Source organism: Panicum virgatum, chromosome 7K (assembly GCF_016808335.1).
Source record: "Panicum virgatum strain AP13 chromosome 7K, P.virgatum_v5, whole genome shotgun sequence".
Classification (NCBI taxonomy): Eukaryota; Viridiplantae; Streptophyta; class Magnoliopsida; order Poales; family Poaceae; genus Panicum; species Panicum virgatum.
Window position 1 is genome coordinate 51806895 of NC_053142.1, and position 24559 is coordinate 51831453.

The 24559-nt window shown below is 46.5% G+C and overlaps 4 protein-coding genes across 5 annotated transcripts; 2 read left to right on the plus strand and 2 right to left on the minus strand.

The window, feature by feature from the left end:
* Nucleotides 1–482: 482 nt before the first annotated feature.
* LOC120643162 (probable polyol transporter 4) lies at nt 483–2066 on the plus strand. The gene has a single exon (XM_039919680.1). It carries the CDS (start codon nt 641–643, stop codon nt 2003–2005), a length of 1365 nt encoding a protein of 454 aa, XP_039775614.1. The 5' UTR covers nt 483–640; the 3' UTR covers nt 2006–2066.
* Nucleotides 2067–7327: 5261 nt separating this feature from the next.
* LOC120642131 (clathrin light chain 1-like) lies at nt 7328–10275 on the plus strand. The gene is made up of 3 exons (XM_039918544.1): nt 7328–7806; nt 9320–9473; nt 9567–10275. Exons 1-3 carry the CDS (start codon nt 7466–7468, stop codon nt 9987–9989), a joined length of 918 nt encoding a protein of 305 aa, XP_039774478.1. The 5' UTR covers nt 7328–7465; the 3' UTR covers nt 9990–10275.
* Nucleotides 10276–10290: 15 nt separating this feature from the next.
* LOC120642130 (cold-responsive protein kinase 1-like) lies at nt 10291–14064 on the minus strand. Of its 2 annotated transcripts, none has more exons than XM_039918543.1 (7): nt 13637–14064; nt 12461–12593; nt 11972–12087; nt 11625–11835; nt 11281–11518; nt 11044–11191; nt 10291–10848 (listed from the first exon to the last, which is right to left on the minus strand). In XM_039918543.1, exons 2-7 carry the CDS (start codon nt 12522–12524, stop codon nt 10504–10506), a joined length of 1122 nt encoding a protein of 373 aa, XP_039774477.1. In that variant the 5' UTR covers nt 12525–12593; nt 13637–14064; the 3' UTR covers nt 10291–10503. The 2 variants fall into 2 exon arrangements, with proteins under 2 accessions (XP_039774477.1, XP_039774476.1); XM_039918542.1 differs by having other exon boundaries at nt 11972–12096; nt 13637–13917.
* A 6875-nt stretch (nt 14065–20939) lies between these two features.
* LOC120642132 (stem-specific protein TSJT1-like) lies at nt 20940–22423 on the minus strand. Its single transcript, XM_039918545.1, has 2 exons — nt 21665–22423; nt 20940–21582 (listed from the first exon to the last, which is right to left on the minus strand). The coding sequence occupies exons 1-2, from the start codon at nt 22127–22129 to the stop codon at nt 21262–21264; spliced, it is 786 nt and encodes a 261-aa protein (XP_039774479.1). The 5' UTR covers nt 22130–22423; the 3' UTR covers nt 20940–21261.
* Between the last annotated feature and the right edge of the window lie 2136 nt (nt 22424–24559).

Below are 24559 nucleotides of genomic sequence, written 5' to 3' on the forward strand. Positions count from 1 at the left end.
GGCGGCTGGCGGCGGCAGCCTGCCGGGTTTCTTGGGGAGGAAGAGCAGATACGCGCGCATGGACGACGTGCTCCCGCCGGAGCCTGAAGATGGCGGCGGTGTCCGTGTTCGCGGCAGCAGCAGCCGGAGATACGTCTTTGCCTACTCGGTCTTCGCGTCGCTCAACCATGTCCTGCTCGGCTACGGTGAGATCCTCCTACTCCAATGGCGTTTCTTGATGCAGATTTGGCTTTACCTGTTCAGGCAACTTGGCTTGGGATTAGAGGGCTGCGTTGACTTCTCTTCACTGCAAAATGGGTGTGCTCTATCTTAGTGTTTTGTTTAAGCGAAAAGTTTGATCATGACCATGAATATTGTGTCCACACTAAATTGCACGAATCAACAGACCAGCAGAAATCCTTTTGAAGTCTACCACAATGGGATGATAGCAAACTGCTATGTAAATTCAGATGATAACTCATTTAACAGGATGCTCAGTCTCAAACTGAAATTACTGAAATAAACTGCTTGAGGCATCTGGAAATGGTTGTTGTTGTGGAGTACAGTACCCAACTAGTAGCTCAATGCATTCTGATGCCTGCACAAATTGTGATCTTGCAGTGACAGAATTCTTGTGTTGGTGTGTCCAGACGTCGGCGTGATGAGCGGCTGCATTATCTTCATCCAAAAGGATCTCCGTATCACGGAGGTGCAGCAAGAAGTGCTAGTCGGGTGCCTCAGCTTCATCTCCCTCCTCGGCAGTCTAGCCGCTGGCAGAACCTCGGACGCCATCGGCCGGAAGTGGACCATCGGCCTCGCCGCCGCCGTGTTCCAGGCCGGCGCGGCCATCATGACGTTCGCGCCGTCCTTCGCCGTGCTCATGACGGGGCGGCTGCTGGCCGGCATCGGCATCGGGATCGGAATCATGGTCGCGCCCGTCTACATCTCGGAGATCTCGCCGGCTACGCTGCGGGGCACTCTCGCGTCCTTCCCCGAGATCTTCATCAGCTTCGGCATCCTCCTCGGCTACGTCTCCAACCTTGTGTTCGCGGGCCTGCCCGACCACATCAATTGGCGGGTCATGCTCGGCGCCGGCATCGTCCCGTCCATCTCCATCGCGTTCGTCCTGCTGGTCATCCCGGAGTCGCCGCGGTGGCTGGTGATGCAGAGCCGGGCTGGCGACGCGCGCGCGGTGCTCGCCAAGGTCTCGGACAGCGAGGAGGAGGCGCAGGAGAGGCTCGCCGAGATCGAGGAAGCCGCTTGTGCCACTGCTTCAGGCAAGGCAGCGTGGCGGGAGCTCCTGAGGCCGTCGCCGGTGGTCCGCCGGATGCTGATCACCGGACTGGGCGTCCAGTTCTTCCAGCAGGCCACCGGCATCGACGCGCTGGTGTACTACAGCCCCACCATATTCCGGGACTCCGGCATGACGACGGAGAGCCAGCTCCTCGCCGCCACCGTCGCGGTGGGGTTCTCCAAGGTGGCGTTCATCGTGATCGCCATCGTCCTGGTGGACCACGTCGGCCGGAAGCCGCTCCTGTACATCAGCACGATCGGCATCACCGTGTGCCTGGCCGTGCTGGCGGCGTCGCTGGCCCTGCTCGCGCGCGGCGTGCTGCCGACGGGCGCGGCGATCGGGCTCGCCGTCGCGACGGTGTGCGGCTTCGTGGCCTTCTTCTCGGTGGGGATCGGGCCCATCAACATGGTGCTGAGCTCGGAGATCTACCCGCTGCGGCTGCGCGCGCAGGCCGTGGGCATCGGCTTCGCCCTGAACCGGATGGCCAGTGGCGGCGTGGCCATGTCGTTCCTCTCCATCTGCCGCGCCGTGACCGTCGCCGGCGCGTTCACCGCGTTCGCCGTCGTCTCGGCAGCGTCGGTGGTGTTTGTGCACCTGTTCGTGCCGGAGACAAGCGGCAAGACATTGGAGCAGATAGAGTCCCTGTTTGGTGGTGGTGGTGGTGTGACGTCCGGTGAGGTGGAGCTCGGCGATGCCGAGCATCTTGAGCACAAGAGACTAGTAACGCGCTGATGAGCATATTGGCTCATTGATGGTAGACACTGGAAAAGATGATATCAACAGTCTTTTCTCTTAGGAATTCCTGTAGGCGTTTGTATTCTTTGTTCTTTCTCCATATTAGAATAAAGACGACTTTTAACACACAACCACATTCATGGTTACTTCAAACGCATCATCATCGATAAAAAGAATTGAGATTTTTTTGAGGGGGATATAAAAAGAATTGTGATTTTTTTGGAGGGGGATAAAAAGAATTGAGATGCAAATTAGAAGAAAAAAAGAGAAAAGGCAAGCAATCCAGGCCTGTTGGGCTCAATCTGAACCATGACAACGCGAGAAGCCCATTTAGAAACCCACGACCGACGCGGTTTTTTTTTCGTTTTTTTACAAAAAATATATTTTCGATTTGAAAATTTACATGAATATATCCCGGCCGCCCAGCTGCCGGGCGGCCGGGATCTGGCCGCCCGGCAGCAGGGGCTTCTGTGCAAAAAAATTTGCAAAAATAATTGCGCGCAGGTCCCTGGAGCCGGTCGCCCGGCAGCGGGGCGGCCGGCCCTGGCCGCCGGCTGCTGGGCGACCGGCTCTCCCACCCTTATATAAGGGTTGGCTAGTCCCCGCCCCTCATTTGCATCACAAAAATTTCATAAACCAAGAAAAAAGAGGGAGGGAGGGAGAGCGGCGAAGCCCTGCTGGATTTTCGAGCCGGCGACCACAGGTAACCAAAATTCTTGTACGCTTTACAAATAGATTATGTTGTAATTATTTTTGTTGAAACAGTAGATTAGCAATCAATTTAATTATTGTTAGGAGTGATTAGTGGTACATTTAGGTGCAGTTACTTGTAATGATTAGCCTTGATACAGTACATTTAGTGTTAGATTAAGTACTAGAAAATTGTTAGAGAAGTATTAGAAAGTCTTAAAAATTGGAAGATAATATTAAATTTTTTTAGAAAATGTTAGAAAATTATAGAAAAATTGTTAGAGAAGTATTAGAAAGTCTTAACAATCAGTTTAATTATTATTAGGAGTGATTAGTGGTACATTTAGGTGTAGTTACTGATAATGATTAGCGTTGATATAGTATATTAGCAATCTGATTGATTACTTGTGATTGCCAGTGCTCAACACCATGGCATCCTCAGGATCCACCTACATTCCATGGAATAAGGTGACGGAAACAGTCCCCAAAGGAGTCCAGGTGCCTATGTGTTTTTGCGGATCCTTGTGCAAACTAATGAAATCAAGGGTTTTGGGGGGACGACTTTGGCAAGAGATTCTTCATGTGCGAGAATTACGAGTACGACCCGCCCAAGCATTATGGCAAGGACCGAGCAAAGGTACTACAAAACACTATCAGAGTTTGTCACTTTCAGATCTAGTAATGACTTCTAACATGATTTGGGGAAAGACTCCACCGCCTCTATGTGATTTCATGCAGTGGTTAGACACCGAGCAATCTCAGCAGGATAAGGACTACGTGGAGCGTCAAGCAAGTTAGGCTGCACAAAGGCGGCAACGAATGCTGCATGAAGAACAGATGGAGGAGAAGCGCAAGAAAAACCAGGAAGAGATTCAGAAGAGGATTGTAGAAGTGGAACGTCAGAAGGCAGAGAAACGTGAAGTTGATAGGGAGAGAAAGCGAGAGAAGGCCCGCCGTGCTAAGGAAGTAGGGTCTGAAGCTATTCGAAAGGAAAAATATCCCCGGTGCACTCAGTAAAGCACCACCATGTAATCCCGGCATTTTACATTTCCTAAGGCATGTTAGGTTTACTCACAACACGAGGTTATCGTGTTGCACATGCCATGCTTTTCATTGTTTAAGTATCTAGTAGTACGAACGCCTTAAACCTCTGCTTTGCAATTGTAGCATTGTTTACAAAACTGTATTGCAAACCGAAAATTTATGATTCGTAACTACCCTTCTATTTTCAGTACACTACATTCAGTGAGTAATATAATTGAACCAACCTACACATTTAGAACTACAACCAAGAAATCTTACTACACAAATATCTTCGTAATATTACATGCTACAATCTGGTGCAAATACATATCCATACATAACGAAATGTAATTATCACATACATGTCCGAATACATATCCATACATTTGGTTCAAATACATATGCACACATAACGAAATCTAGACGCGACGGGCTCCAAAATCTGGAGGCAATCCATCGGTGGGATTTCCAGAAGGTCCAACCTCAGCACCAACATTATCTTCTTGCATTTTAGGGCACTTCTTGTAAGTGTGACCATCTGCTCCACACAAGTTGCATCTTTTTTCTTCTTCCTGCCTCAGACTCATCCATTCCGTTACGGATACGAAGTATCTGCCGTCGACCTACCCCTCTCCTAGCATCTGGATTGGGAATGTACATTGGAGAGATATTTGGTGTAGTAAATGATCCCAGACTGCCTATGCCATATATCTCATGGCCCCAAGTGTGCACAGCGGTTTCTTTTCTAAAATATTGTGAAACAAAAACCCCAGGATCCAACCCAGATTCTGAACATGCCGCAATGACATGGGAGCATGGTAAGTGAAGAAGCTGTGGCTTCTTGCATCTGCAAAAAACCTTGCCTTCCGGTGTTATCAAGCAATCCTGAACGACCCTTTGTCTGCGGACACACTGCCCTGTCCTGTCCTTGCATGAAAACTCAACCTTTGATCATTTGTGCCCATGGAGACCACTCTGTGATATTGAGTCTTTTCAATCTTTTCTTTCATGTAGTTAGTGATCCTATTAAAAAAATCACTCTTGGATCATTAAGTAAGACAACAGCTGCCTGGTACCGCTCTCTGAAGTACCTTGTGCATCCGTACATGATGAACTCAACTATGCCAACAAGAGGAAATCCGCGAACATGACGCATTACCATATTTTAACACTCTGCATGGTTGGTTGTCTCGATCCCATATCGACGACCACTAGTGTCGTATAGAATTGACCACTTCTTCTTAGGTGCATCTTTAATCCACTGTGTGAAAGGTCCGCCGCCGGAACGTCTCCGGCTGGAGGTTGAGGCCTGTTCCTTTAGCAGCTCGGCGCACATGTTATCTAACACCTGCCACAATGCATCAAACTTCCGCTGTTGATTCTGAGTGTACAATCTCTTGAACAAATTCATAAGTTCCTTATTTTTGAAGCGCTCATAAAAGTTTGCACCCATATGCCTTATGCACCACCTACTCACAACATCTGGCCATAGAGGAGGCTGTCCTCGACTTCCTTCATGTACTTGCCTTATTGCTGCTAGAAGACCAGCATGTCTGTCACTGATGATGCAAACATCAGGTCTTCCAGCAACAACGTGAATCTTCACACGTTCAAGGAACCAGTACCAGCTCTCTATGTTCTCATTCTCAACAAAAGCAAAGACGATGAGAACCACCTGCTTGTTGCAATCAACTCCAATCGCTGTCAGTATTTTCCCCTTATATCTTACTGTCAAGAATGTGCCGTCAATACATAGAACATGAAGACAATACATAAATACCCTCACACATGCACTAAGGCAGAAGAAAGCACGAAGCAGAAACCCAGGTCCCCCATCTAAACTCGGTACAATGTAGGTATCAGCCGCGCTTCCAGGATTTCTTTGCACAATTGCTGACAGCATGTGAGGCAGGTTATCATATGATGCCTCATATGTACCAAATCTCATCTCTAACATCTTTTGTTTTACCCGCCAAGCCTTTGCATAGTTGATTTTGTATTGAAAACGGTCGTCGATTTCCCTAATTATCAATTTTGACTCATAATCAATTTTGTCCAGAATCACCCCATACAACTTCTTGGCCACGAAAGTGGATGTGATGTTACGGTGAGTTTGCGCAACAGCAGTTAATCTACATGTATGTGGTTTAACAATTGAATACTCCCAGTGTGTTTTGTACTTGCCCTTGTAGGCATGTACTCGCTATGTACAATCGCTATTGACACACTTCACCTCATATTCTTTGCTGCTAGACTTCACAACTCTGAATTCCTTCCTCAACGATATAGCCCAAAGCTTCACAGCATCTTTCACAGCTTCAATGCTAGGATACTTTGCCCCCTGCACAACCTTATTCTCTCTGTATTCGTACTCATTACTCTTAATATCCGGTATCACTGGATTTCCAAAACCCTTGCCTCGCCATTCACCTAGCAACGGGTAGTCCTCATCGTCTGATGAGTCCCCACATTCTTCCATCATTCGAGTCTCTTGGTCTTCATTCTGTACAGCTTCCACTATTCCAGGTATCCGCTCCCCCTCATCAGCTAAACCTTGCGGCTCAGGTTGAATGACATGCACGTTCTGATCTTCTTTTTCTCCTACCTGATCAGATATACCTTGCGGCTCAGATTCTGTGATATGCATGTTCTGATCTTTATTTTTTTGTTCCACTGCTTGGTTCATATGAGATGATGTACTTGTTGACCCTTCACCGAAATGGGCTGTCTTCTGGTGAATCTGAATTAGCATTGCAAGAGGCCACCCGCGGTCAAGAGCATGTAAGTCCGTCATTCTTCGGTGTTTGATATAAGCATCAACTCCCAGAAATCCCCTTCAGTTCCCCAATTTGTCACAGTTTGAACGGTTAGGAAATGAGTCTTTGGATTCACATTGAATTTATCGTGAAGCCATTTGTGTATGGAACCAAAACTCCTCTCTAAGGGTTTATCTATTCCGCACTCTCTTCGTTCAAAAGTTGATAGATCTACTCCATACACATCATGAGAAATATATTCGTCACCATAATGAACTTAAAAATATCTGGACACACAATCATGATATTAAATTGATTGCTAATCTACTATTTCAACAAAAATAATTACAACAAAAATAATTGCTCGACATATCTGGACACACAATCATGATATTTGTAAAGCGTACAAGAATTTTGGTTACCTGCAGTCGCCGGCTCGAAAATCTGGCAGGGCTTCGCCTCTTTCCCTCCCTCCCTCTTTTTTCTTGGTTTCTGGAATTTTTGTGATGCAAATGAGGGGTGGGGGGACCAGCCAACCCTTATATAAGGGTGGGAGAGCCGGTCGCCCAGCAGCCGGGCGGCCAGGGCCAGCCGCCCCGCTGCCGGGCGACCGGCCCCAAGGACCTGCGCGCAATTATTTTTGCAAAATTTTTTGCACAGAAGCCCCTGCCGCCCTGCTGCCGGGCGGCCAGGTCCCGGCCGCCCGGCAGCTGGGCGGCCGGGGTATATTCCTGTAAATTTCCAAATCGAAAATATATTTTTGTAAAAAACGAAAATAAAAAATAAAAAAATAAAAAAACCGCCACGACCGACCAAATAATTTTTGTAACCGGCTAGGCGAATTTAATCAGCAGCCTGGCGGGCCCAGCAAAGCAAAGCAAAGCAAAGCGCGCCCATCCGCACGCACGCGCACAGCACCACCACCAGACACCACCAGTCCACCAGGCCGGCGCCGCCCAAAACCTCCGCGTCGCGTCTCCCCTCCACCATGGCCTCCTTCTTCGCCGACGACGGCGCCGACGAGCTGCCGCGCACCACCTCCCACCCCTTCGACGCCGACGACTTCGGCGCTGCCGACCCCGCGGCGGCCGGCGGCGACGGCGCCGGGGGATACGGCGGCTACGCCTCCTTCGCCGATGGGGGGATCGAGGAGGTGGAGGAGGAGATCACTGTCGAGTCCGATGGGGTCCCGATCCGCCACGTCTCCGGGGGGTACTCGCCCTCGCCCTTCTCCCCCGACCTCGAGCCCGACGCCGGCGACGGCCCGATCCTGCCACCGCCGACCGAGATGGGCCGGGAGGAGGGCTTCCTCCTCCGTGAATGGCGGAGGTGAGCACCGCCGCTTCCGATCTGTGTGGGGTTGTGCTGTTTTTCTGTCTGTATGGTTGCTTGCGTTGCGTGTGAGCTAGGGTTCCTGCTGCTCGAGTCAGATCTGAAGTGTTCCTGTGCTATTTCGCCTAATTCAGCCACTTCAACAATTCAGAGGTAGTTTTGGGTATGGGATTCAGCGGTTTCTATTACCTGGCTCTATTGATTGGGTCAAACTAGAAATTGCTGTGAAGGGAATGACCAGTTGTGGACTACAGTAGTTTCTAAGCTGAGGACTGGATATAGTTACAGGTCTTCTCCTTCTCCATCAGGTAGTTGATGCGTTGCTAAAAAATAGCGCTTACTATTGGAGGGTCAGTTAGCTATTGGCGTATGGTTTAGATTTTAGAAACTGTGTTTTCAATACTGTTGTCGTGTGTAGGCTGGTTGGGAGCTATATAATCCATAAAATATGAACTTGTGAATATAACTACATCAGTGATGGTCCATGATCGTTAGTTGGTGCATATAGTTTCAGTACTTCGAGTCGGTTTCTTATTTTTTGTGCTTTTACCTCTCTTTAGTTACTTAAAGAAATCCTGAAGTAGCAAGTGTGGTTACAGTTTTTTGTTTGGAAATTTGTGTTTTCTATTAGCTCAATTTTATTTGGAATCAGGATGAAACTATATTGCTATTTAGAGATCCGTTCAGTGTTGGATTACTTTGCAGGCTGAGAACCAGAACCCAGTACAGTTGTTAAGTTTGGTTCTCTATCAGATGGTTGGTGCATTTCTAGAAGTAACTGTTGACTGGAGGATGTGTTAGCAACAAGTGTACATGTTGTGAATATAACTAGTTAGTTATTCACAAGTTATCTTCTGCAACCAGTTAATGCTTCATCTAGTGCTGCCTCATATGTTACTCTTCCAGTTGTATGTTTTGTTGATATTGCTCCCAGTCGTGATCCTTGACTATAAGGTGGGCATATGCTTTTTGTTCTTTTAGACGTCTATATGCGTTGCTTTGATTTGAAATCCTTAAACTAGGAGAAAAACCATACATCTTTTTGTGATCACGATGCATACTCTATGCACTAAATTGTCTTTTCCATACAACTTCATTTGTTTTATGAGTGCATGCTCATTTTTACTTTTGAATCCGCTATAATACTTGAATACGGATAGCAGTTCTTGAGCAAGGGAATTGTTTTTTATCCTAATTTAAGAGGTGTTTGATATGATCTGCTTCATTGGGAGACTTTCCCAGTAGCAAATTTTTCTTGCACTGTTTTGGCTGTAATGCTTGTCTTGTATAAAGCCCAGTAAACAAAATTTTGCAAGGAGCCGGTAACCATTTTGTAGGGTGCTTGAATACAGGCCATGTTACTGTCCTAAATTCTGATAGCTGATTGTTACCTTTTTCTTGCCCTTAAATCAAACAAGTCATTTTTATATCTTCATTAACTATTTTGTTGTTTTTGCCTGTTACTCTTGTTATAATTAGATCTGCTTCCTTTTTTCTAAAATGCTTTCAGGCAAAATGCTATGGAACTTGAGAAAAAGGAACAGAGGGAGAAGGAGCTACGTGCCCAAATAATTGCTGAAGCTGAAGAATTCAAGATAGCTTTCTATGAGAAGAGGATACAGAACTGTGAGACAAATGAGGTCCACAACAGAGAAAGGGAGAAGGTATGTGAGAAAATCATTCGACTTATTAGTGCATTTGTCTATGTCTGTAAGCTAATATATTTTGATTACTAATTTTTTGGTACTACGCTGCAGATTTTCGTGGCCGGTCAGGAGAAATTCCATGCTGGTGCGGACAAGCAGTACTGGAAATCGATTTCAGATCTCATTCCGCATGAAATTGCCACCATTGAGAAGCGTGGAAAGAAAGACAAGGACAAGAAGCCATCTATCACAGTTATTCAGGGCCCGAAGCCAGGCAAGCCCACCGACCTCTCCCGGATGCGCCAGATCTTGGTGAAGCTGAAGCATGCTCCTCCACCACACATGCTGCAACCTCCACCAGCACCTGCTGCTAAAGAAGGCGCAAAGGATGGAGCCAAAGAAGGTGCAAAGGATGGTGCCAAAGAAGGTGCTGCAGCCCCAGCAAATGGCACCAAGCAGCCTGCAGAGAGCAAAGAAACCCCCGCCAATGGCCCATCGGAGGCAGAGAAAGAGCAGCCTGCAGCGTCTGAGTGACTTATAAGGGTAGCATTACAGAGACACGAGAGCCTTGACTGTGCGTAGATGGAAGCGTGTTTATTTCTGATTTCCAGACTCAGTGTATCCTGTAGCGATCTTTTGTAGAGATTTGCGTCAGGATGGCTTTATATCAGCGAAGAACATTCATGTTAGTATCACAGAAGTTGTATCTTTACTGTTTTCTCCTTGCCAAGTAGCTCCACTGGATGCTTGCGATGATCTCAAGTTCAGTCCTGAAACTGTTGTGAGAGCTTAACCCAATGCTGGCTGATAATTGCCGGAATATGATATCTCAAGCTGTGGAATGAGCAACAATCTTGCATTGCTCTGGCATGAATCCCTAATCTATATGTACAAGATCTAGTTGCCGCATTTGCAGTTGGAAAAAAACCACACACCAACACATACGCACACGCACTCTATTATGCCGTCAGGTCGGTCAGCCACTGTACATCAGTACATCGCCAGTTCACAACGCAAAGATTACATCTGCTGGTGCTGATTCATTCCTTCACCTGGGGCTCATCTCAGTCACTGTTGGAGGAACAACCGTGCTGAACATGTTGGAGTCCTCTGACGCCAAGTGCTTGGACTTTGAGTTGCTCGACGTGCTCGCCTTGGACACATTGCTCCTGTACTCGTGCATGTACGCCGGCGCCGTCAGCTCCTTCTCATTGATCCGGATCGGCTTGGACAGCATGGTCACGACCTGCAGCATCGACGGCCGCCGCGCCGCAGCTGCCTGTATGCAGAAAAGGGCCACCTTGATGTACCGGATGACTTCTTCTTCAGGGTAGTCTCCGAGGGTTGGGTCGATCAGTTCCTTGAGCTTTTTGGCTTCGTACAGCTCCCAGGTCTGTGTGAATGTTCGGGATTAGACTTGGATGGAGGCGGGTGGTATGTGCTTGTGATTATTTTCACAGCTAAACAATTTACAACTTCAGCAACCTTTTTCCATGAACTGCTGTTGTGAAGTTGGGTTGCAGATTTCTGCCTCTTTTATGGATGAAAAAACATTCAGAAAATGCAGATGATGTAAAAATAGACTGACCTTCTCCAGAAGAATCTTGTCATCTGCTAGTATGCTCCTGGAACTACTTGTGCCGCTTACTATCTCCAGCACAAGGACCCCAAAGCTGTATATATCTGCTTTCTTCGTTAACTGGCCGTGCCATGCGTATTCAGGTGCAAGGTAGCCTCTGCAAGCAGCACAACAATCTAGTTATCCTAAGGAAACACGACAACAAATCGAGCCAAGCGCCAAGACTGCCAATAGGTCGATACTCACGTTGTTCCAGCTACCCGGGTGCTGATGTGGGTGACATTATCAGGAAATAGCTTGGCCAGACCAAAGTCCCCGATCTTGGGGCTGTAATTTTTATCGAGAAGTATATTGCTAGCCTTGATATCTCTATGTACAATCGGTGATGCAATCTCTTCGTGCAGGTATGCAAGACCTCGAGCAACTCCAAGACATATAGCAGATCTTATGCTCCAGGTAAAGTCAGCAGGCACACTGTTAGAACCTGCAGAAGCACAAGGTAGATTTCTGATAAGGCAACTGAAATCTAGGTGGCAAATGCATTCATATACCAGAACATCCATTTTAGTATAATGGCATAAGATTCATACCCAACAGTGCACGGTCAAGACTGCTGTTCTTAAGATACTCATACACCAAAATTCGGTTATTTCCTTCAACGCAACAACCAATTAATTCAACCAGGTTGGGATGCTTCACGTTGCTAATGACATCAATTTCTGTCAAGAATTCTCTAATGCCCTGCCTGGATTCAGCAGAAAGAACTTTCACCGCAACCTCTTGCCCATTTCGAATGGTTCCCTGAAAAGTTATAAGATATACTTCTAACTAAGAATGCAAGGACTAAAAGATCATGCATACTTTGAGGATAAATAGCCATCCTTTGGTTCCTCCCCTCAACCCTCAAACTGAACACCATCAAGAAATGAATTGTTACCTTATAAACTGTCCCAAAGCCACCTCGACCTACTTTGTTTGTGCGATTGAAGTTATCTGTGGCAGATCTTAACTCAGCATAGGAGAAGAGCCTTATGTTCTTCTCAGAATAAATACCTGAAATTACTCAAAAAAAAAAGAATAAATACCTGAAAGCAGCAGCACTTGATAATGATGAATGTACAAGATGGGCTTTATAATTTTATATTGCAATGCTAAAAAGGGTAAAAACTAAAAAGAAAAGGTACTGCACAAGTCCGTTCATCTTGTATTTTGCTACACACCCAGTACATATACATCTGCTATAAACCCCTTCTTATAGTTCTATTTCAACCGCACCAAGATATTGCAAGGTTGAAGTGTTGAAAAGGACACTGATGAAAAGACAGATACCTGCTGGCTAAATACATCACAATTCGCAACTAGGAAACTTTGTTGGTTAGCATGTTAATGCAACAAATCTTGCAACATGCTAATACATTATTCTTACCGCCTATGCTGTTGAAGTAAGCATTCTCTTGTTTCTTGGTTCTAGGAAGACAACACCAACTCATATCCTCACTTGTTATGGTAGTCGTGTGGAATTCAACATGCAGCACAGGAATCTTCAGGAAAATTTCAGTCTGCAAAAATTCATTGTGATGCGTTAGACAAGTCTTGTAAATGCATCTCGCATTTGCATGTTAAGACAAGATGGTGAATAAAAATAATAGACAAGCGTCGGCGAACTCTGTCCTATCGCTGGGCACAGCACTGATGATTGGAACACAAGTGAGCTCAGTGCCATCTCGTCCCTATCCCAATTCAGGAACACCTGGGTAATACAGAGCCATGACCTCGTGAAGGGAAACATTTCTTGCATCTGGGCACCTGCCGCCTCGTCCGGCAGTGGAAACCAGCATATTATTGTTATTTTTGTAGGGAAACTAGACTGGATTTATTTGTTCCTGCACCATCCTCCTCCAATCAGTGAATCTGCACGTCTGCATATCCCCACAGGGCAACATCCCCTAGCCTACCCTGTCCCCAAGTCAAACGTGCCATTAGAACCGCATGCTGGCTGAACCCTTATTATTTACCGGATCACAACTACTCCTGAATCCTGATCACCTTGCTAATCCCCTAGAGGAAGAATTGCCCCTAGAAACACAGGTATTCAGCATGTCTCGCCTTCTAAGTCTCTCCTTTGGAGTATTTGAAAAAAAAAGGAAGCCTCTCCTTTTGGAAACAACTTTTCAGCTCCTGGACAAATTTAGCAACTTTGGCTTAGGCTCTTGTTGGCTTCATATTGCCGGATTTCTCCTGAACAAATACTCCAATCGAGGAGAGGCTCTTGTTGGCTTCATATTGCCGGATTCTCGTAATTAATTGACTTAGAGCACGAGACAGCTGATCGAGCAGACACGAGAAATCAGGAACTGCAGAAGAGCCTTATTATGTTGAAGAGATCCTGTCCCGACCTACAAAAGGACTAAGAAACTGGATGCGCCAGCGGCAGAAGAGATTCAGAGATGAAAAGCGCAAGACAAGGACGCCTTGCCCGCAGCACCTTCAGGATCCAGTGCAAGAAAGAAAAAAAGGCGACGAACGACACAAGTGCTTGGAGAAAAACTGCCGGCAGAAAGAGGGGCGATCGAGAAAAGATGAAGACTTGATGGAGTGATACCTGAGGAAGAATTAAAGCAGCTAGCTAGCTCTGGCTAGCAGGTCGTCGTTGCTGTACGTACGCTTCCGTTGTTCTGGGACGAGCTAGATCGATCGGTGGCGAAGCAGGGGAGCGAGCGGATTGCAAGGGAATTAGCAGCAGCTAGCTCTGAAGCTGTGGGGAGGAGGGGAAGGAAGAGGATGAAGGTGGTTGGGACTTCAATTACAAGTAGATTTCTGTGGTTGGCGTGCGGGTCCAGCGGCTATCCTGGCCTATTGGCGCTGCCGGTGTGGAAAAGGAGGCCGCCGGCCGGAGAACACATGAGCAGGCGACGCGACGGCGACACGAGCACCACAGTGCCAGGGAAGAAAGAAGAAGGTAGGAAAAAAGAAAAGACGGCAGCAGCCGGGAAGGAGGAGAGGAAGAAGAAGGGGTCTCGTGTCGAGGTGCTGCCGCCCGGGCTCGTGGACCTTTTTTTCCCCTTTTTGAATAATCAAATCAGCAGGGGCGTGGATTGAATTCGTCTCGTGGTATAACCGTGTTTAGTTAGGTTGCAAAATTTTTTTTGCAAATGCATACTAATTTGAAGTACTAAATAAAATTTATTTATAAAACTTTTTGCACAGATGAGTTGTAAATCGCGAGACGAATCTAATGATGCTAATTAATTCATGAGTAATTAATAATTAGTGGATGGTTACTGTAGCATCACTGTTGCAAATCATGGATTAAGTAGGCTCATTAGATTCGTCTTGCGATTTACAGTCCATCAATGCAAAAAATTTTGTAATTAAATTTCATTTAATACTCCATGTATGTGTCGAAATATTCGATGTGACGTTTTTTTCGTGTTTACAGATTTACAGAGTCGGATGGGCCATAGTGTGACGGAGCTGCAGCAGCGAGGTGGATTGGGAGAGGGGCCGGGCTCTCTCGCCTGCCCACTAATATTTCTGCCGCCGTCATTAAGTCGCTTAACAAAGCATCATTTGCTATGTTGGGCTGGTAAAAAGCTGACCGATTTCTATGAGAGATAATAGTAATACTCTAAATCGGAATAAGCCGGCAACAGTGCCATGTTTGATGTTGCGTCGCTAGCTGCCGTGGAGGCGCTGCGACTAGTAGTACTACTTGTTGCGTTGTGGGCAGGTGCGGGCGTGGCGTGCGGCGGGTCGTCCCGTGCGCGGACTCGCCCGGTCACGGCGCCGGCGCCGCTTCCTTCCTTCCACACCCCGGCGGCCGGCGGGCCCTGCAGCGGCCTCTCGCGATGATGGGGCGCAGAACAGAAGAGGCCGGGCCGGCAGCGGCGCACCCACGAATATATCAAGCGGTTGGGCTTGCTTGGTCTGTCAAGTCAGCTCTCTCGGCCGATCAGGAGGGATACGGTAGCCGCCGTCCGTAGTGCTAGGGCTCGCGTTCAGACAGAGACTTTTTGACTGGGTGAACGTCCAATGCAACCACGCCACCCCTGACCCTGAGTGAACGTACATTTCCAGAATCCGATTACATAGGTTCCCAAACAATTCTTTACAGTAGTACATGTCATATCAAATCGTTAGACACATATATAAAATATTAAATATAGTTAAAAAATAACTAATTACATAATCTAACTGATTAGTACGAGATGAATCTTTTAAGCTTAATTAGTCTATAATTAAATATTATTTATTAAATAATAACGAAATGAGCTACAGTACCAAAATCCAAACCTTTTCGCGAACTAAACATAGCCATACTTTGATTATTAATATGAATCGCAGAACGTCCATGCTAGTACTACAGTTACTCTAGTTGGTACAGTATCTAAAATTTATTTGCTACTTGCTCCTTGGCGCCCTTGAATATTTTTTCACCAATACTAGTACCATATACTAGTAGTAAGTAGCATGTACTCAAACGGAGTTGCATGCATCTACATATCCCTACCTAACCTTTTGACAAACTTTGGAGCGAGCGAGGCCGTTTGATTAGTCCCTCCATCCTACAGCTCTCTAATCAAGTCTGGTCATCAGTCAACCCCGTCGTGTTTCCATTTTGTCCGCTGATGTTTCCTGTGTTTTTGTGCCTCGTCAGCGTCTGTCCCAGTCAACTTTATTCCGTCCCACTGTGGGCGTTCACATTTCTAATAGCATGCTTCATTGCTAGATGCACGATATTATATTATATTGCAATTAGTCAACGCGATCGACAGATTCATACTTTCTGCCATGACCTAATCAATAATAAGCTCATCACTGACGTACGGCATCGCACAAGAGTAGTATGCACATCTTCTTCTTTTTTTTGCCCTCCTTTCCTTCTTCAAGCTAGCCTGCTCAGCTCCCCATGCGCGAGGTAGCCAGGTAGGTGACTAAGGTGAGGCGAGACTAGAGCAACCGCACGTTAAATATAGATCGATCGATCATGAAGAAAACGTGGCTGTCTAATAATATATATAGGAAAAATCTATTCTATATGTACTTGTAGTTACTCCATTCTATATCTCTACTACATATATATGTATCTCATGATGTATGACGTTTCTGATCCAAAGAAGAGCATATACGTGGAGTATGTGATCATACAAAAGAGTATGTGGACATACTAACTTTTATATGCGTGGTCAGAAAATTTTAGATACACATATATCCAGATGCCAATTTTGATGAATGGCAATTGTTTACTAGTAAAGAAATCAACAATTGGAGTCTTGGCTGATGCACAATAGTATGCGGTGGAATGTACTTTTTCTACATGATTATGATTTCATATTCATGTTTTTAGGTTTTAGTATCGGAATGTACTCACTCCATCCCAAAATAAGTGTAGTTTTAGCGTTCAAATTTTGTCCCACAAAAAAGTGTAGTTTTAGCTTGTAATGAAATCCATCTAATTAAAGCAATACTAAGTACTACCAAGAAAGTATTGTATAGTAAAACGCATAGAGCCAATTAAATATTTAGTGGATATTACTTTTCTAGTTTCAATGCATATGCATTTATTGAGGATACAGAAAACCAAATAAATAATATGAATTACTAGAAGTAATTAGAGATAACAAAATCATTTCTTAGAATGAGTAATGTAGCCCTTTTAGATTTGCAGTCACAAGTGGCATCTCTATTTTTTAGTATATCTTTATTGAAATGCACTATATATAATTCTATTCTTGCAGTTATGATAGGGCGCGTGCAGCAAATGTTGTAGTCTGCATTGATGATGCATCCAAGTCGCCTGCCCGCAATGATCACCGGCGACGGCGAGGAGGCGACCGCGACATAGCCGCCGGCCGGGGCGCGGCGGGCGTGGCCAACCAATGCAAGCCCATATTTAATTTAATTTGTCTAGGCTCCGCCGGCACTCCCAACCATTGACCGTTATTACTCCACCTCCATCTTATAGTTTGGATCCTGACTCTTCGCAGCATCTTTTTTTCTCTTCTTTTTTTTTTCCGTTCTGCGGATGCATTTTGACTCTTGATTGAAAACAAGAGAGCAAGGAACAAGACATGCAGCTAGTGATGTCCACTTGTCCAGCTTGAGCTTGCCTACATCAACGCACGATCTAAGAAGAGCTTGCTAGCTGGGCGCTGTGACTGTGACGCTCGTACTTGCCTCCGAGCCTGTGGTGTGAGCGAGGCCTCAAAAGTAGTTTCCGTATTCTCTGGGTCTGGGTACCCCAAATCCAACGTTTTCCTCCCAAATGAAATTAACGCTTGCCTGGCTGCACATGCCTTTTCTTTTCTTTTCTTTTGAGATGCGTTTCAGACTGAATCATTATATTCAACGCGAGGGTACAGTTTCAGAATAATCAAACTAGTACTACTACGTAACAGTGCCAGCTGCAACATGATGCTGAGTTGCACCAATTAGGCCGCCGGAACACTCTCGATCATCAGCGTGCCCTTGATCTATCCTTGACTCGCTTCTCTCCCGTCTCCTGCACGTACCTACGTGCTAGTCTTGTCCTGATTATATAAGACGTCGATCGATCGATGCTTGATAGTCCCTTCTTCTTAATTGCATTACTATTGGATAGGACGACGGCAGAAAAGTAAACGATCCGCACTGCGAATCTTCGTCTCCGCGTCGTCCCTTGTTCATCACTAATCCCGTACGTCTTCTTTCCAGAAACAGCTAGCTGTGATCAGAATTTGACCACACGTAGGCCACGGCTAAATTTTGGCCAATGTATTCTCTCTCTCTGAACAAATTGGCCAATGTATTCTCAATGAAATAGACATAATCTCGTGCCCGTTCAATTCAAATGGTGCACGCAATTATATTAATTACATGTTCAAAAGACCGATCATATCGTTGGTCCCGTAACTAATCCCGTTTGAGAAGAGATCTCTCATTGGCTTTTCTTGATCGGCCACCATACGGTCGGCCTTCAATCAAACCAAACCAAATCAAATATGTAATTCAAGTCAGAGCGTGATGACGTCACTGAGTTTGGTGCTGCCGGCCGGCCGGCTTAAATTCCAATTCTTTGAAAACACAACCATATCATTGACAGTTCAGCTAGCAACGCCAACCACAACGATAAACCCGACCGACCGACGACCATCCGAATTAATTTTGTGCGAAGTCCACACCTGGCTGGGATCTCTATCCTACTGCAATGCTATTGTGGATATGTATACAAGAGAGATTAGGTCAGTCTCAATGGAAGTTTCATGCAGGGTTTCATGATATTAAATACCATCAATTTTGCTGACATAACAAAGAGAGAGAATGATAGAGTTTTATGGGATGTGAGGAGAGTTTCATCACCATAAAACTCATCTAGTACAATTATCTAGTTCTCAATCTAGATAATTATGCCAATAAAACTCCCACTGAGACTGGTCTTAAAGATTATCGTCATGGCACGAGCCAGATGGGAATGGATATGGTCGCTACTTGCTAGATATATACTCCATTCACATTCTAGCTATAAAATACATTAATAAATTTGGACTAAGTTTTTCTTAAAAAATGCATTAATATGTACAAAATCAAATTAATTTAATTAAACCCACCAGCCACTATAAAATATGTTACGATAATATATTTGATTGGCATTGTAGTAGGTGCTGATATATACTATTACTTTCTGTAGACTTAGTTAAAGTTAGAGAAATTCAAATTAGAACACCAGTACACATTCAAACCGGAGTAGTAGTGTATATTCATTCCCCGCTCTTTTTCCCCTGCTTATTAGTCAGTCGGGATGCAGGACAAAACTATCTTGCTCCGTTTTCAGATGGCGTGACGAGAATCTCTTCCGGCACCGATTGTCAGCAGCCATGTTTATTCCTTGTGCTTTACTGCTCGGTCCGGCGCGAAAAGGGAATGAAGCAGGTGAGAAGCATCGCATCGCATCTCACTGCGTTGGAAAAGAAAAGAAAAAGACATTTTACCGGTGTTGGGCTAGGTTTTTTAGATAATGAGAAAGAGAGTATCCAGCCTTAACCTCAAAAGAGGCTACACCTGATTATTACAAATTTTTCAAAACATCCGTATGCGAGAACACTGATAAGACTAATAGCCAATCCGAAAGTTTTGATGAAGACATTTATTAAGAGCAAATTCTATTACTAAACTTCCATCTATGGTTGGCAAAGAACTGCATGATCAAAACCTCCATAATTTGACATGCCTTCTGTAACACCTTCTTGTCTTCATCACGTCTTTGTAGCTGTGCCCAAAATCTGAGTCAATGGATGTCTCGATAAAGTAACTGCATATAAGTTTTAGTTGGAGATTTGTCAAACACCATATCATTCCTATTAAGCCAAATAATCCAACATAAAACAGATGCTTCTACTAACAGTTATCTTTTTAACTTGGTTCCAACCCCCCTAAGCCAATTACTAAATAAATGAGTAATGCTATGATGTGGATTTAAATTCAAAGCAAACTGTACAACTCTCCATAGAAATTTAGCTACGTGGCAGTCAAAATGGAGGTGTTGAATAGTTTCATTACTAAAATGGTGTTGAGCTAGGTAGCCGGACAGGTCAAACAAGAAACATTTTACCCCTGCGCTGTCGCAGATCAAATAAAGATGCTTGTTTTTTTTGAGTAGTAAATAAAGATGCTTGTTGGAACGGACATGGTGTTTAGACGAAACGTAATTTTTTTTATGGAATTTTGCTAATTTGAAGTACTAAATGAAATCTATTTATAAAATTTTTTGCACAGATAGGTTGTAAATCGCGAGATGAATCTAATGATGCTAATTAATCTATGGTTAATTCATAATTAGTGGATGGTTACTGTAGCATCACTGTTACAAAATCATGGATTAAGTAGGCTCATTAGATTCGTCTCGCGATTTACAGCTCATCTATGCAAAAAGTTTTGTAAATAAACTTTATTTAGTACTCCATATATATATTCAAATATTCGATGTGGTGTTTTTTTACGTCTACGGGATTTACGGATTGCGATCTATACAAGCCCAGGGACCGTTCGTTTCTGAATCTCGAGAAGAAGGGAAACAGTCGCCGCCGCCCGCTGTTCCGGCTTTGGACGCTTGCTGCAATTGACAGTGTTTTCAGGCCTGGCCGGCTGTTGTCTGGTGGTCCTGCAAGATATCACCGCGGGTCGCCCTGACTTTTCGGAACCGCACGCGTGTTCGTGTGCTGCCTGAAATACAGTAAACAGCTGCAGTTCGTGTCCTCTGCCACCTGGCTCAGGCTGTGCGTTGAACAAATCTGGGGTCAGAGAGAGGGCTGAGATTTGGGGTTGATTTCCACGCGTTTTAAATCTGAAGCAAACCAGAGCTTTCTTCTTTTCTGCGGCGGCGTCAACTTTCCTGGATCATCTCTGCCTCTGACAAAATGTTAGTTGTGATGGTAGTTGGTAATGGTAGCAGCAGCAGCGACCTAACCTTTTCATGATTAATTAATACTACTAGTTAGCAAACAATTGTTTTGTTTTTGAGAGGAGCAAACACAATTAATTAGGCGGCCACAAGGATCCGGAGCCGCGCCACCCAATGCCGGCCCACTAACAGCCGGCCCAGGGACCTGCGCAGCCCAGCCGCCTAACCTAATGGATTTAAAATGGGCCTAAGCGGAGGGAAGAACATGGGCTTGTTGTCCTCTAGGCTAGGCCCGACTGGTATTACTTCTTGGCATTGGCAACGACCTCGCCCATTTTAAATAGTGGGCTGGCTAATTGGCTAACTTGTACTTTCCCACTGGTTAATGGATCTTAACAGTGCCTAAATTCATTCCCAAATCTAATCTCACTGCCCCCCGTGGCCTTTCAATCAGTATAATAACAAATAAAAATATAAACCTTACATACAGAAGCTAAACGCCTAAACATCAGTAAGTTACATAAGATTATTGAGGCAAACAAACTGTTATTGATCATGTTCAACAGCCAAGTCCACAAGCACAGGGAAATGTACAATGTGCCAACACAAGGAGGAAGAGGACGACATCAGGCAGTAAAACAAAGGCGGCATGCTTCCGTACGTGGTCTTGAGATACATTAGTGTAGTGGATCGGAAGGAAAAATTAAAGCAGCAGCTAGCATATATAGCGGGCGACGAAGAAGGAAGAAAACAAGAAAGAAAGGGCACATGGCTAGCAGCGGCGCTCTTGATTTGATTGAAAAAAAAAGAGAGAGTGAAAAGATATGATGTTCTACTAGTAGCTAGCAGCTCTAGATGGCTTTGTCGTCCCATGCGGCGGCCCAGTTGGTGGCGCTGCCGACGCGCGGCATGGAGTTGATCTTGGTGAAGGTGTCGACCTTGAAGGTGGCGCCGCACATGACGCCCTCGCTGTCGACCCGGGGCATCGCCTTGAGCCTGTTCATGGGGTGCTCGAAGCTCTTGAGGCCGCCCTCGCTGTGGAACATGCACCCCACGGGGAAGGGCGCGTACGACTTGCCGCACCCGCGCTTGACGATCTCCCGGTCCTCGCAGATCACCACGGAGCCGTCCGCCGCGATGCCCCAGTAGAGCGGAACGCCGCCGTCGGCGCTCTGCATGCGTCACATTTTTTTTTGGTTATGTATCAGTCGCGTACGACGATCGAAGTTGAGCCAGCAGAAGGTACCAGCCTACCAGGGCTGCGAATACGGCGCCGGACTTGTTGTCGAAGACGACGAAGGCGAATGATCCGGCGAGGTCCTTGACGACCTGGTCGGCGGGGTAGGGCCCGCGGTCGCGCAGGGTGCGGTAGGCCTCGATGACGAGCAGCGCCTCGTTGGTGGACTTGCCGCAGAGGCCGTACTGGCGGATGAGGGCGCTGAGGTTGTCGAGGCGGCCGAGGAAGACGCAGTAGATGTCGTCGAGGCCGCAGAACATGCGCTGGTGGTGGCCGGCCCCGGCAGCAGGGCAGGCGCGCGCGCCGACGCAGGCGAGCGCGGCGCCGCCCCCGAAGGAGGTGGAGAAGGCGTCGGCGGGGTGCGCGGCGTGGAAGTCCCGGAGGATCTCGTCGGGGCTCCTGGGCTTGGCGGCGCCGCCGCTCCGGGGGCTGTTGAGCTCCTGCGGCGCGTGCGCCACCTGCTTCTGGAAGATGGCCAGCATCCTTGCTTGTAGTCGGGCGGATCGGTGTCCTGCTGCTGCTGCTGCTGCTGCTGCACCCACCGGCTGCTAGCTAGCTAGCTGTGGAAGAAGAAATGAAGAAGAATAGTGGCGGATCTGAATGGGGAATTGGAATGGAACGGAGCTCCGGATCTTATAGCGTGACGGCTTGTTTAACTTGGGGCTTGGGAGTGAGAGCTGCTGCCTGCTGATGTGAAGGAAGGGATGGTCCGTCCCAAGAGGATAAGATCATGACGTAATCCGGCTCCCAATTGGGAAGGGAATCCGGTGGGCTGCTGCCCAGCCCAGCAGCGCGCCCGTGTAACCGTGGTTTGCTATCTTTTGGGTGCTGCTGTTTCCCGGGGACCCTGGTCGTATCCACTACTGTACACGTCTGGTTTACGACGACGTCTTGTACCAAACCAAACCTCCGATGTTGAGGCGATGTGACACGGACTTTAATTTGTCCCCATCGATTGAGAAAAACAGCATCATCCATCCATCAAGTCGAGTCGTGGGAGAAATGAGTGGATGACTAATGGATGATCGTGCCGCGTGGCAATTAGCTGCAGGCCGGTATAATCTTTTTTTTTTCTTTTTTGAAGAAACACCGGCCGGTATAATCAATCACCCATGGCTCATCTGGGAGAGAGAAAGAAAACAGCTTGCCCATCATACGGCTCGCTGCACGACACAGGTCCACCCGAGCGGACACGACGTGCCGCGCAGCAGTGCGGGCTCGTACACCCACGCCCCTCGCCGGCTGGCGCGTGTCATGGCCCGCGATTCAGGCTGCCGCTGAGACTGTCGAGACGGGCCCCACCCCACCCCACCTCGCGTGCGGTAAGTACGCGCTCGCGGTTGGATCCATCCGATCCGCTGCGCACGGCACGGGCGGATAGGGATAAGGTTGGCACGGCATGGGCGCGGGGCACACGTCACCCGCGCGTCGGACCGCGAGATAAAAAAAATAAAAACAATTGGCAGCGTCCGTCCAGGACCAGGACCGGTTGGTTGGGCCGAGGAGGATGAGGAGCTCACGTGTCCACCTCGGCCTCGGGTCACCTTTCTCTTTATCCGGTTACACGTCATCCTTCCTCTCCTCGCGTGTTGATCCCTCCACTCCCGCCCACCAGTACTGACAGCCTAGGCTTAAATGTTAACCACCGAGCATGTGGCGTGTGTTACTACTCCTATGCTATCTTATAGAGCGCGTTAGGTAGACTAATTAAGCCGGAATGATCTAGTGCCACGTCGGCATGTGTCGGCGTCGCTAATTTTGACGAGATTAGTGACTGGATCACGTTTAAAACAAAGCTGCTGGGCTTTTCTTTAAGCCGACAAGATCTAGCTGCCGTGTGTCCTAAACGTGCTGCCACACGAAACCCCGACTTCTCCCGTGTTTATCAAGGACCAGGAGGAAGATGCCCCCCTGCTGCATAGTGCCGTCGTGAAACAAGTCAACTCTGGATTTCTGCAGGGGCAAATGACCTGGCTTCCGACATGCATAGAGTTTTGTTTTTGTCCCAGTCTGCTTGCCTAATTTTTTCTTCGTCGTAATCTGATCTTTGTTCTATTTTTTGATACAATACGGCAAGCTTTATTCAATCAAAATAGTTACATCGTTCATCAACGAGTCTAAAATAAAACTAGGGGGCTCATCAACCCAAATATAACTTGTTTACATTGCTGAGCTCTTCTAGCTAAATTGTGAGCCACCTGATTTGCCTCCCCTGCTACAGTGTTCAATAGATATATCTTGAAACCCACTCCAGATGATATTGCAATCATCATATATTGCAGCTGCCAAATTTGCGGAGAAGCCTCCCTCTTTCATAATTTGTACCACTTCCATGCAATCCGATTGAACGATTAGTCGGTTGCACCCTATATGCTGAGCTAGCATTAATCCCTCTTTCAGCGCATAAGCCTCTATCATCGGAGCATCAACAAGATGTGGTACGAAACTATGAGCTGCTATCAGCACACCTCCAGAGCAATCTCTTATGATTGAACCAACACTTCCACAACCACCATTTTCGTCGTAACCGGCATCAATGTTAACCATGCCTTAAAACTGGGGTTTTCTTCGTTGCCAGCTTGTAATTTTTGGTAAGTGCCGCAATGGCCATGGCAGACCTTGACAGTCGCTGAATAGTCTCTCCATGAACCAATTGTCGACGTTCCCACCATATGTACCAAGCAGCTGTAATAACAAGCTCAACAAAGCCCACATCTAGATTCTGAATTTGCTCCTCCCTTGTAATAATTTCCTCAAGAATCACTAAGCCCGATCTATCAGTCAACGTTAGGCTCTGTATCTTCTCTTCAATTCCCAACGATCGCCACACTTTCTTTGCTCGTTCACATGTAAAAATCATATGTGTAATATCCTCGGCTCCACTCTGACAAACTGGGCAGCCACCAGAATCG

What these genes read in the sequence shown, in the direction of transcription:
- LOC120643162 (XM_039919680.1), top strand. Translation starts at nt 641, where the DNA reads ATGAGCGGCTGCATTATCTTCATCCAAAAGGATCTCCGTATCACGGAG.
- LOC120642131 (XM_039918544.1), top strand. Translation starts at nt 7,466, where the DNA reads ATGGCCTCCTTCTTCGCCGACGACGGCGCCGACGAGCTGCCGCGCACC. An exon ending in CTCCTCCGTGAATGGCGGAG is followed by an intron (nt 7,807 to 9,319) that starts GTGAGCACCGCC and finishes AAATGCTTTCAG; the next exon opens with GCAAAATGCTATGGAACTTG. An exon ending in ACAACAGAGAAAGGGAGAAG is followed by an intron (nt 9,474 to 9,566) that starts GTATGTGAGAAA and finishes ACTACGCTGCAG; the next exon opens with ATTTTCGTGGCCGGTCAGGA.
- LOC120642130 (XM_039918542.1), bottom strand. Translation starts at nt 12,524, where the DNA reads ATGAGTTGGTGTTGTCTTCCTAGAACCAAGAAACAAGAGAATGCTTAC. An exon ending in TTACTTCAACAGCATAGGCG is followed by an intron (nt 12,097 to 12,460) that starts GTAAGAATAATG and finishes TTTTTTTTTGAG; the next exon opens with TAATTTCAGGTATTTATTCT. An exon ending in TCTTGACCGTGCACTGTTGG is followed by an intron (nt 11,519 to 11,624) that starts GTATGAATCTTA and finishes GTGCTTCTGCAG; the next exon opens with GTTCTAACAGTGTGCCTGCT.
- LOC120642132 (XM_039918545.1), bottom strand. Translation starts at nt 22,129, where the DNA reads ATGCTGGCCATCTTCCAGAAGCAGGTGGCGCACGCGCCGCAGGAGCTC. An exon ending in GCGCCGTATTCGCAGCCCTG is followed by an intron (nt 21,583 to 21,664) that starts GTAGGCTGGTAC and finishes TGACGCATGCAG; the next exon opens with AGCGCCGACGGCGGCGTTCC.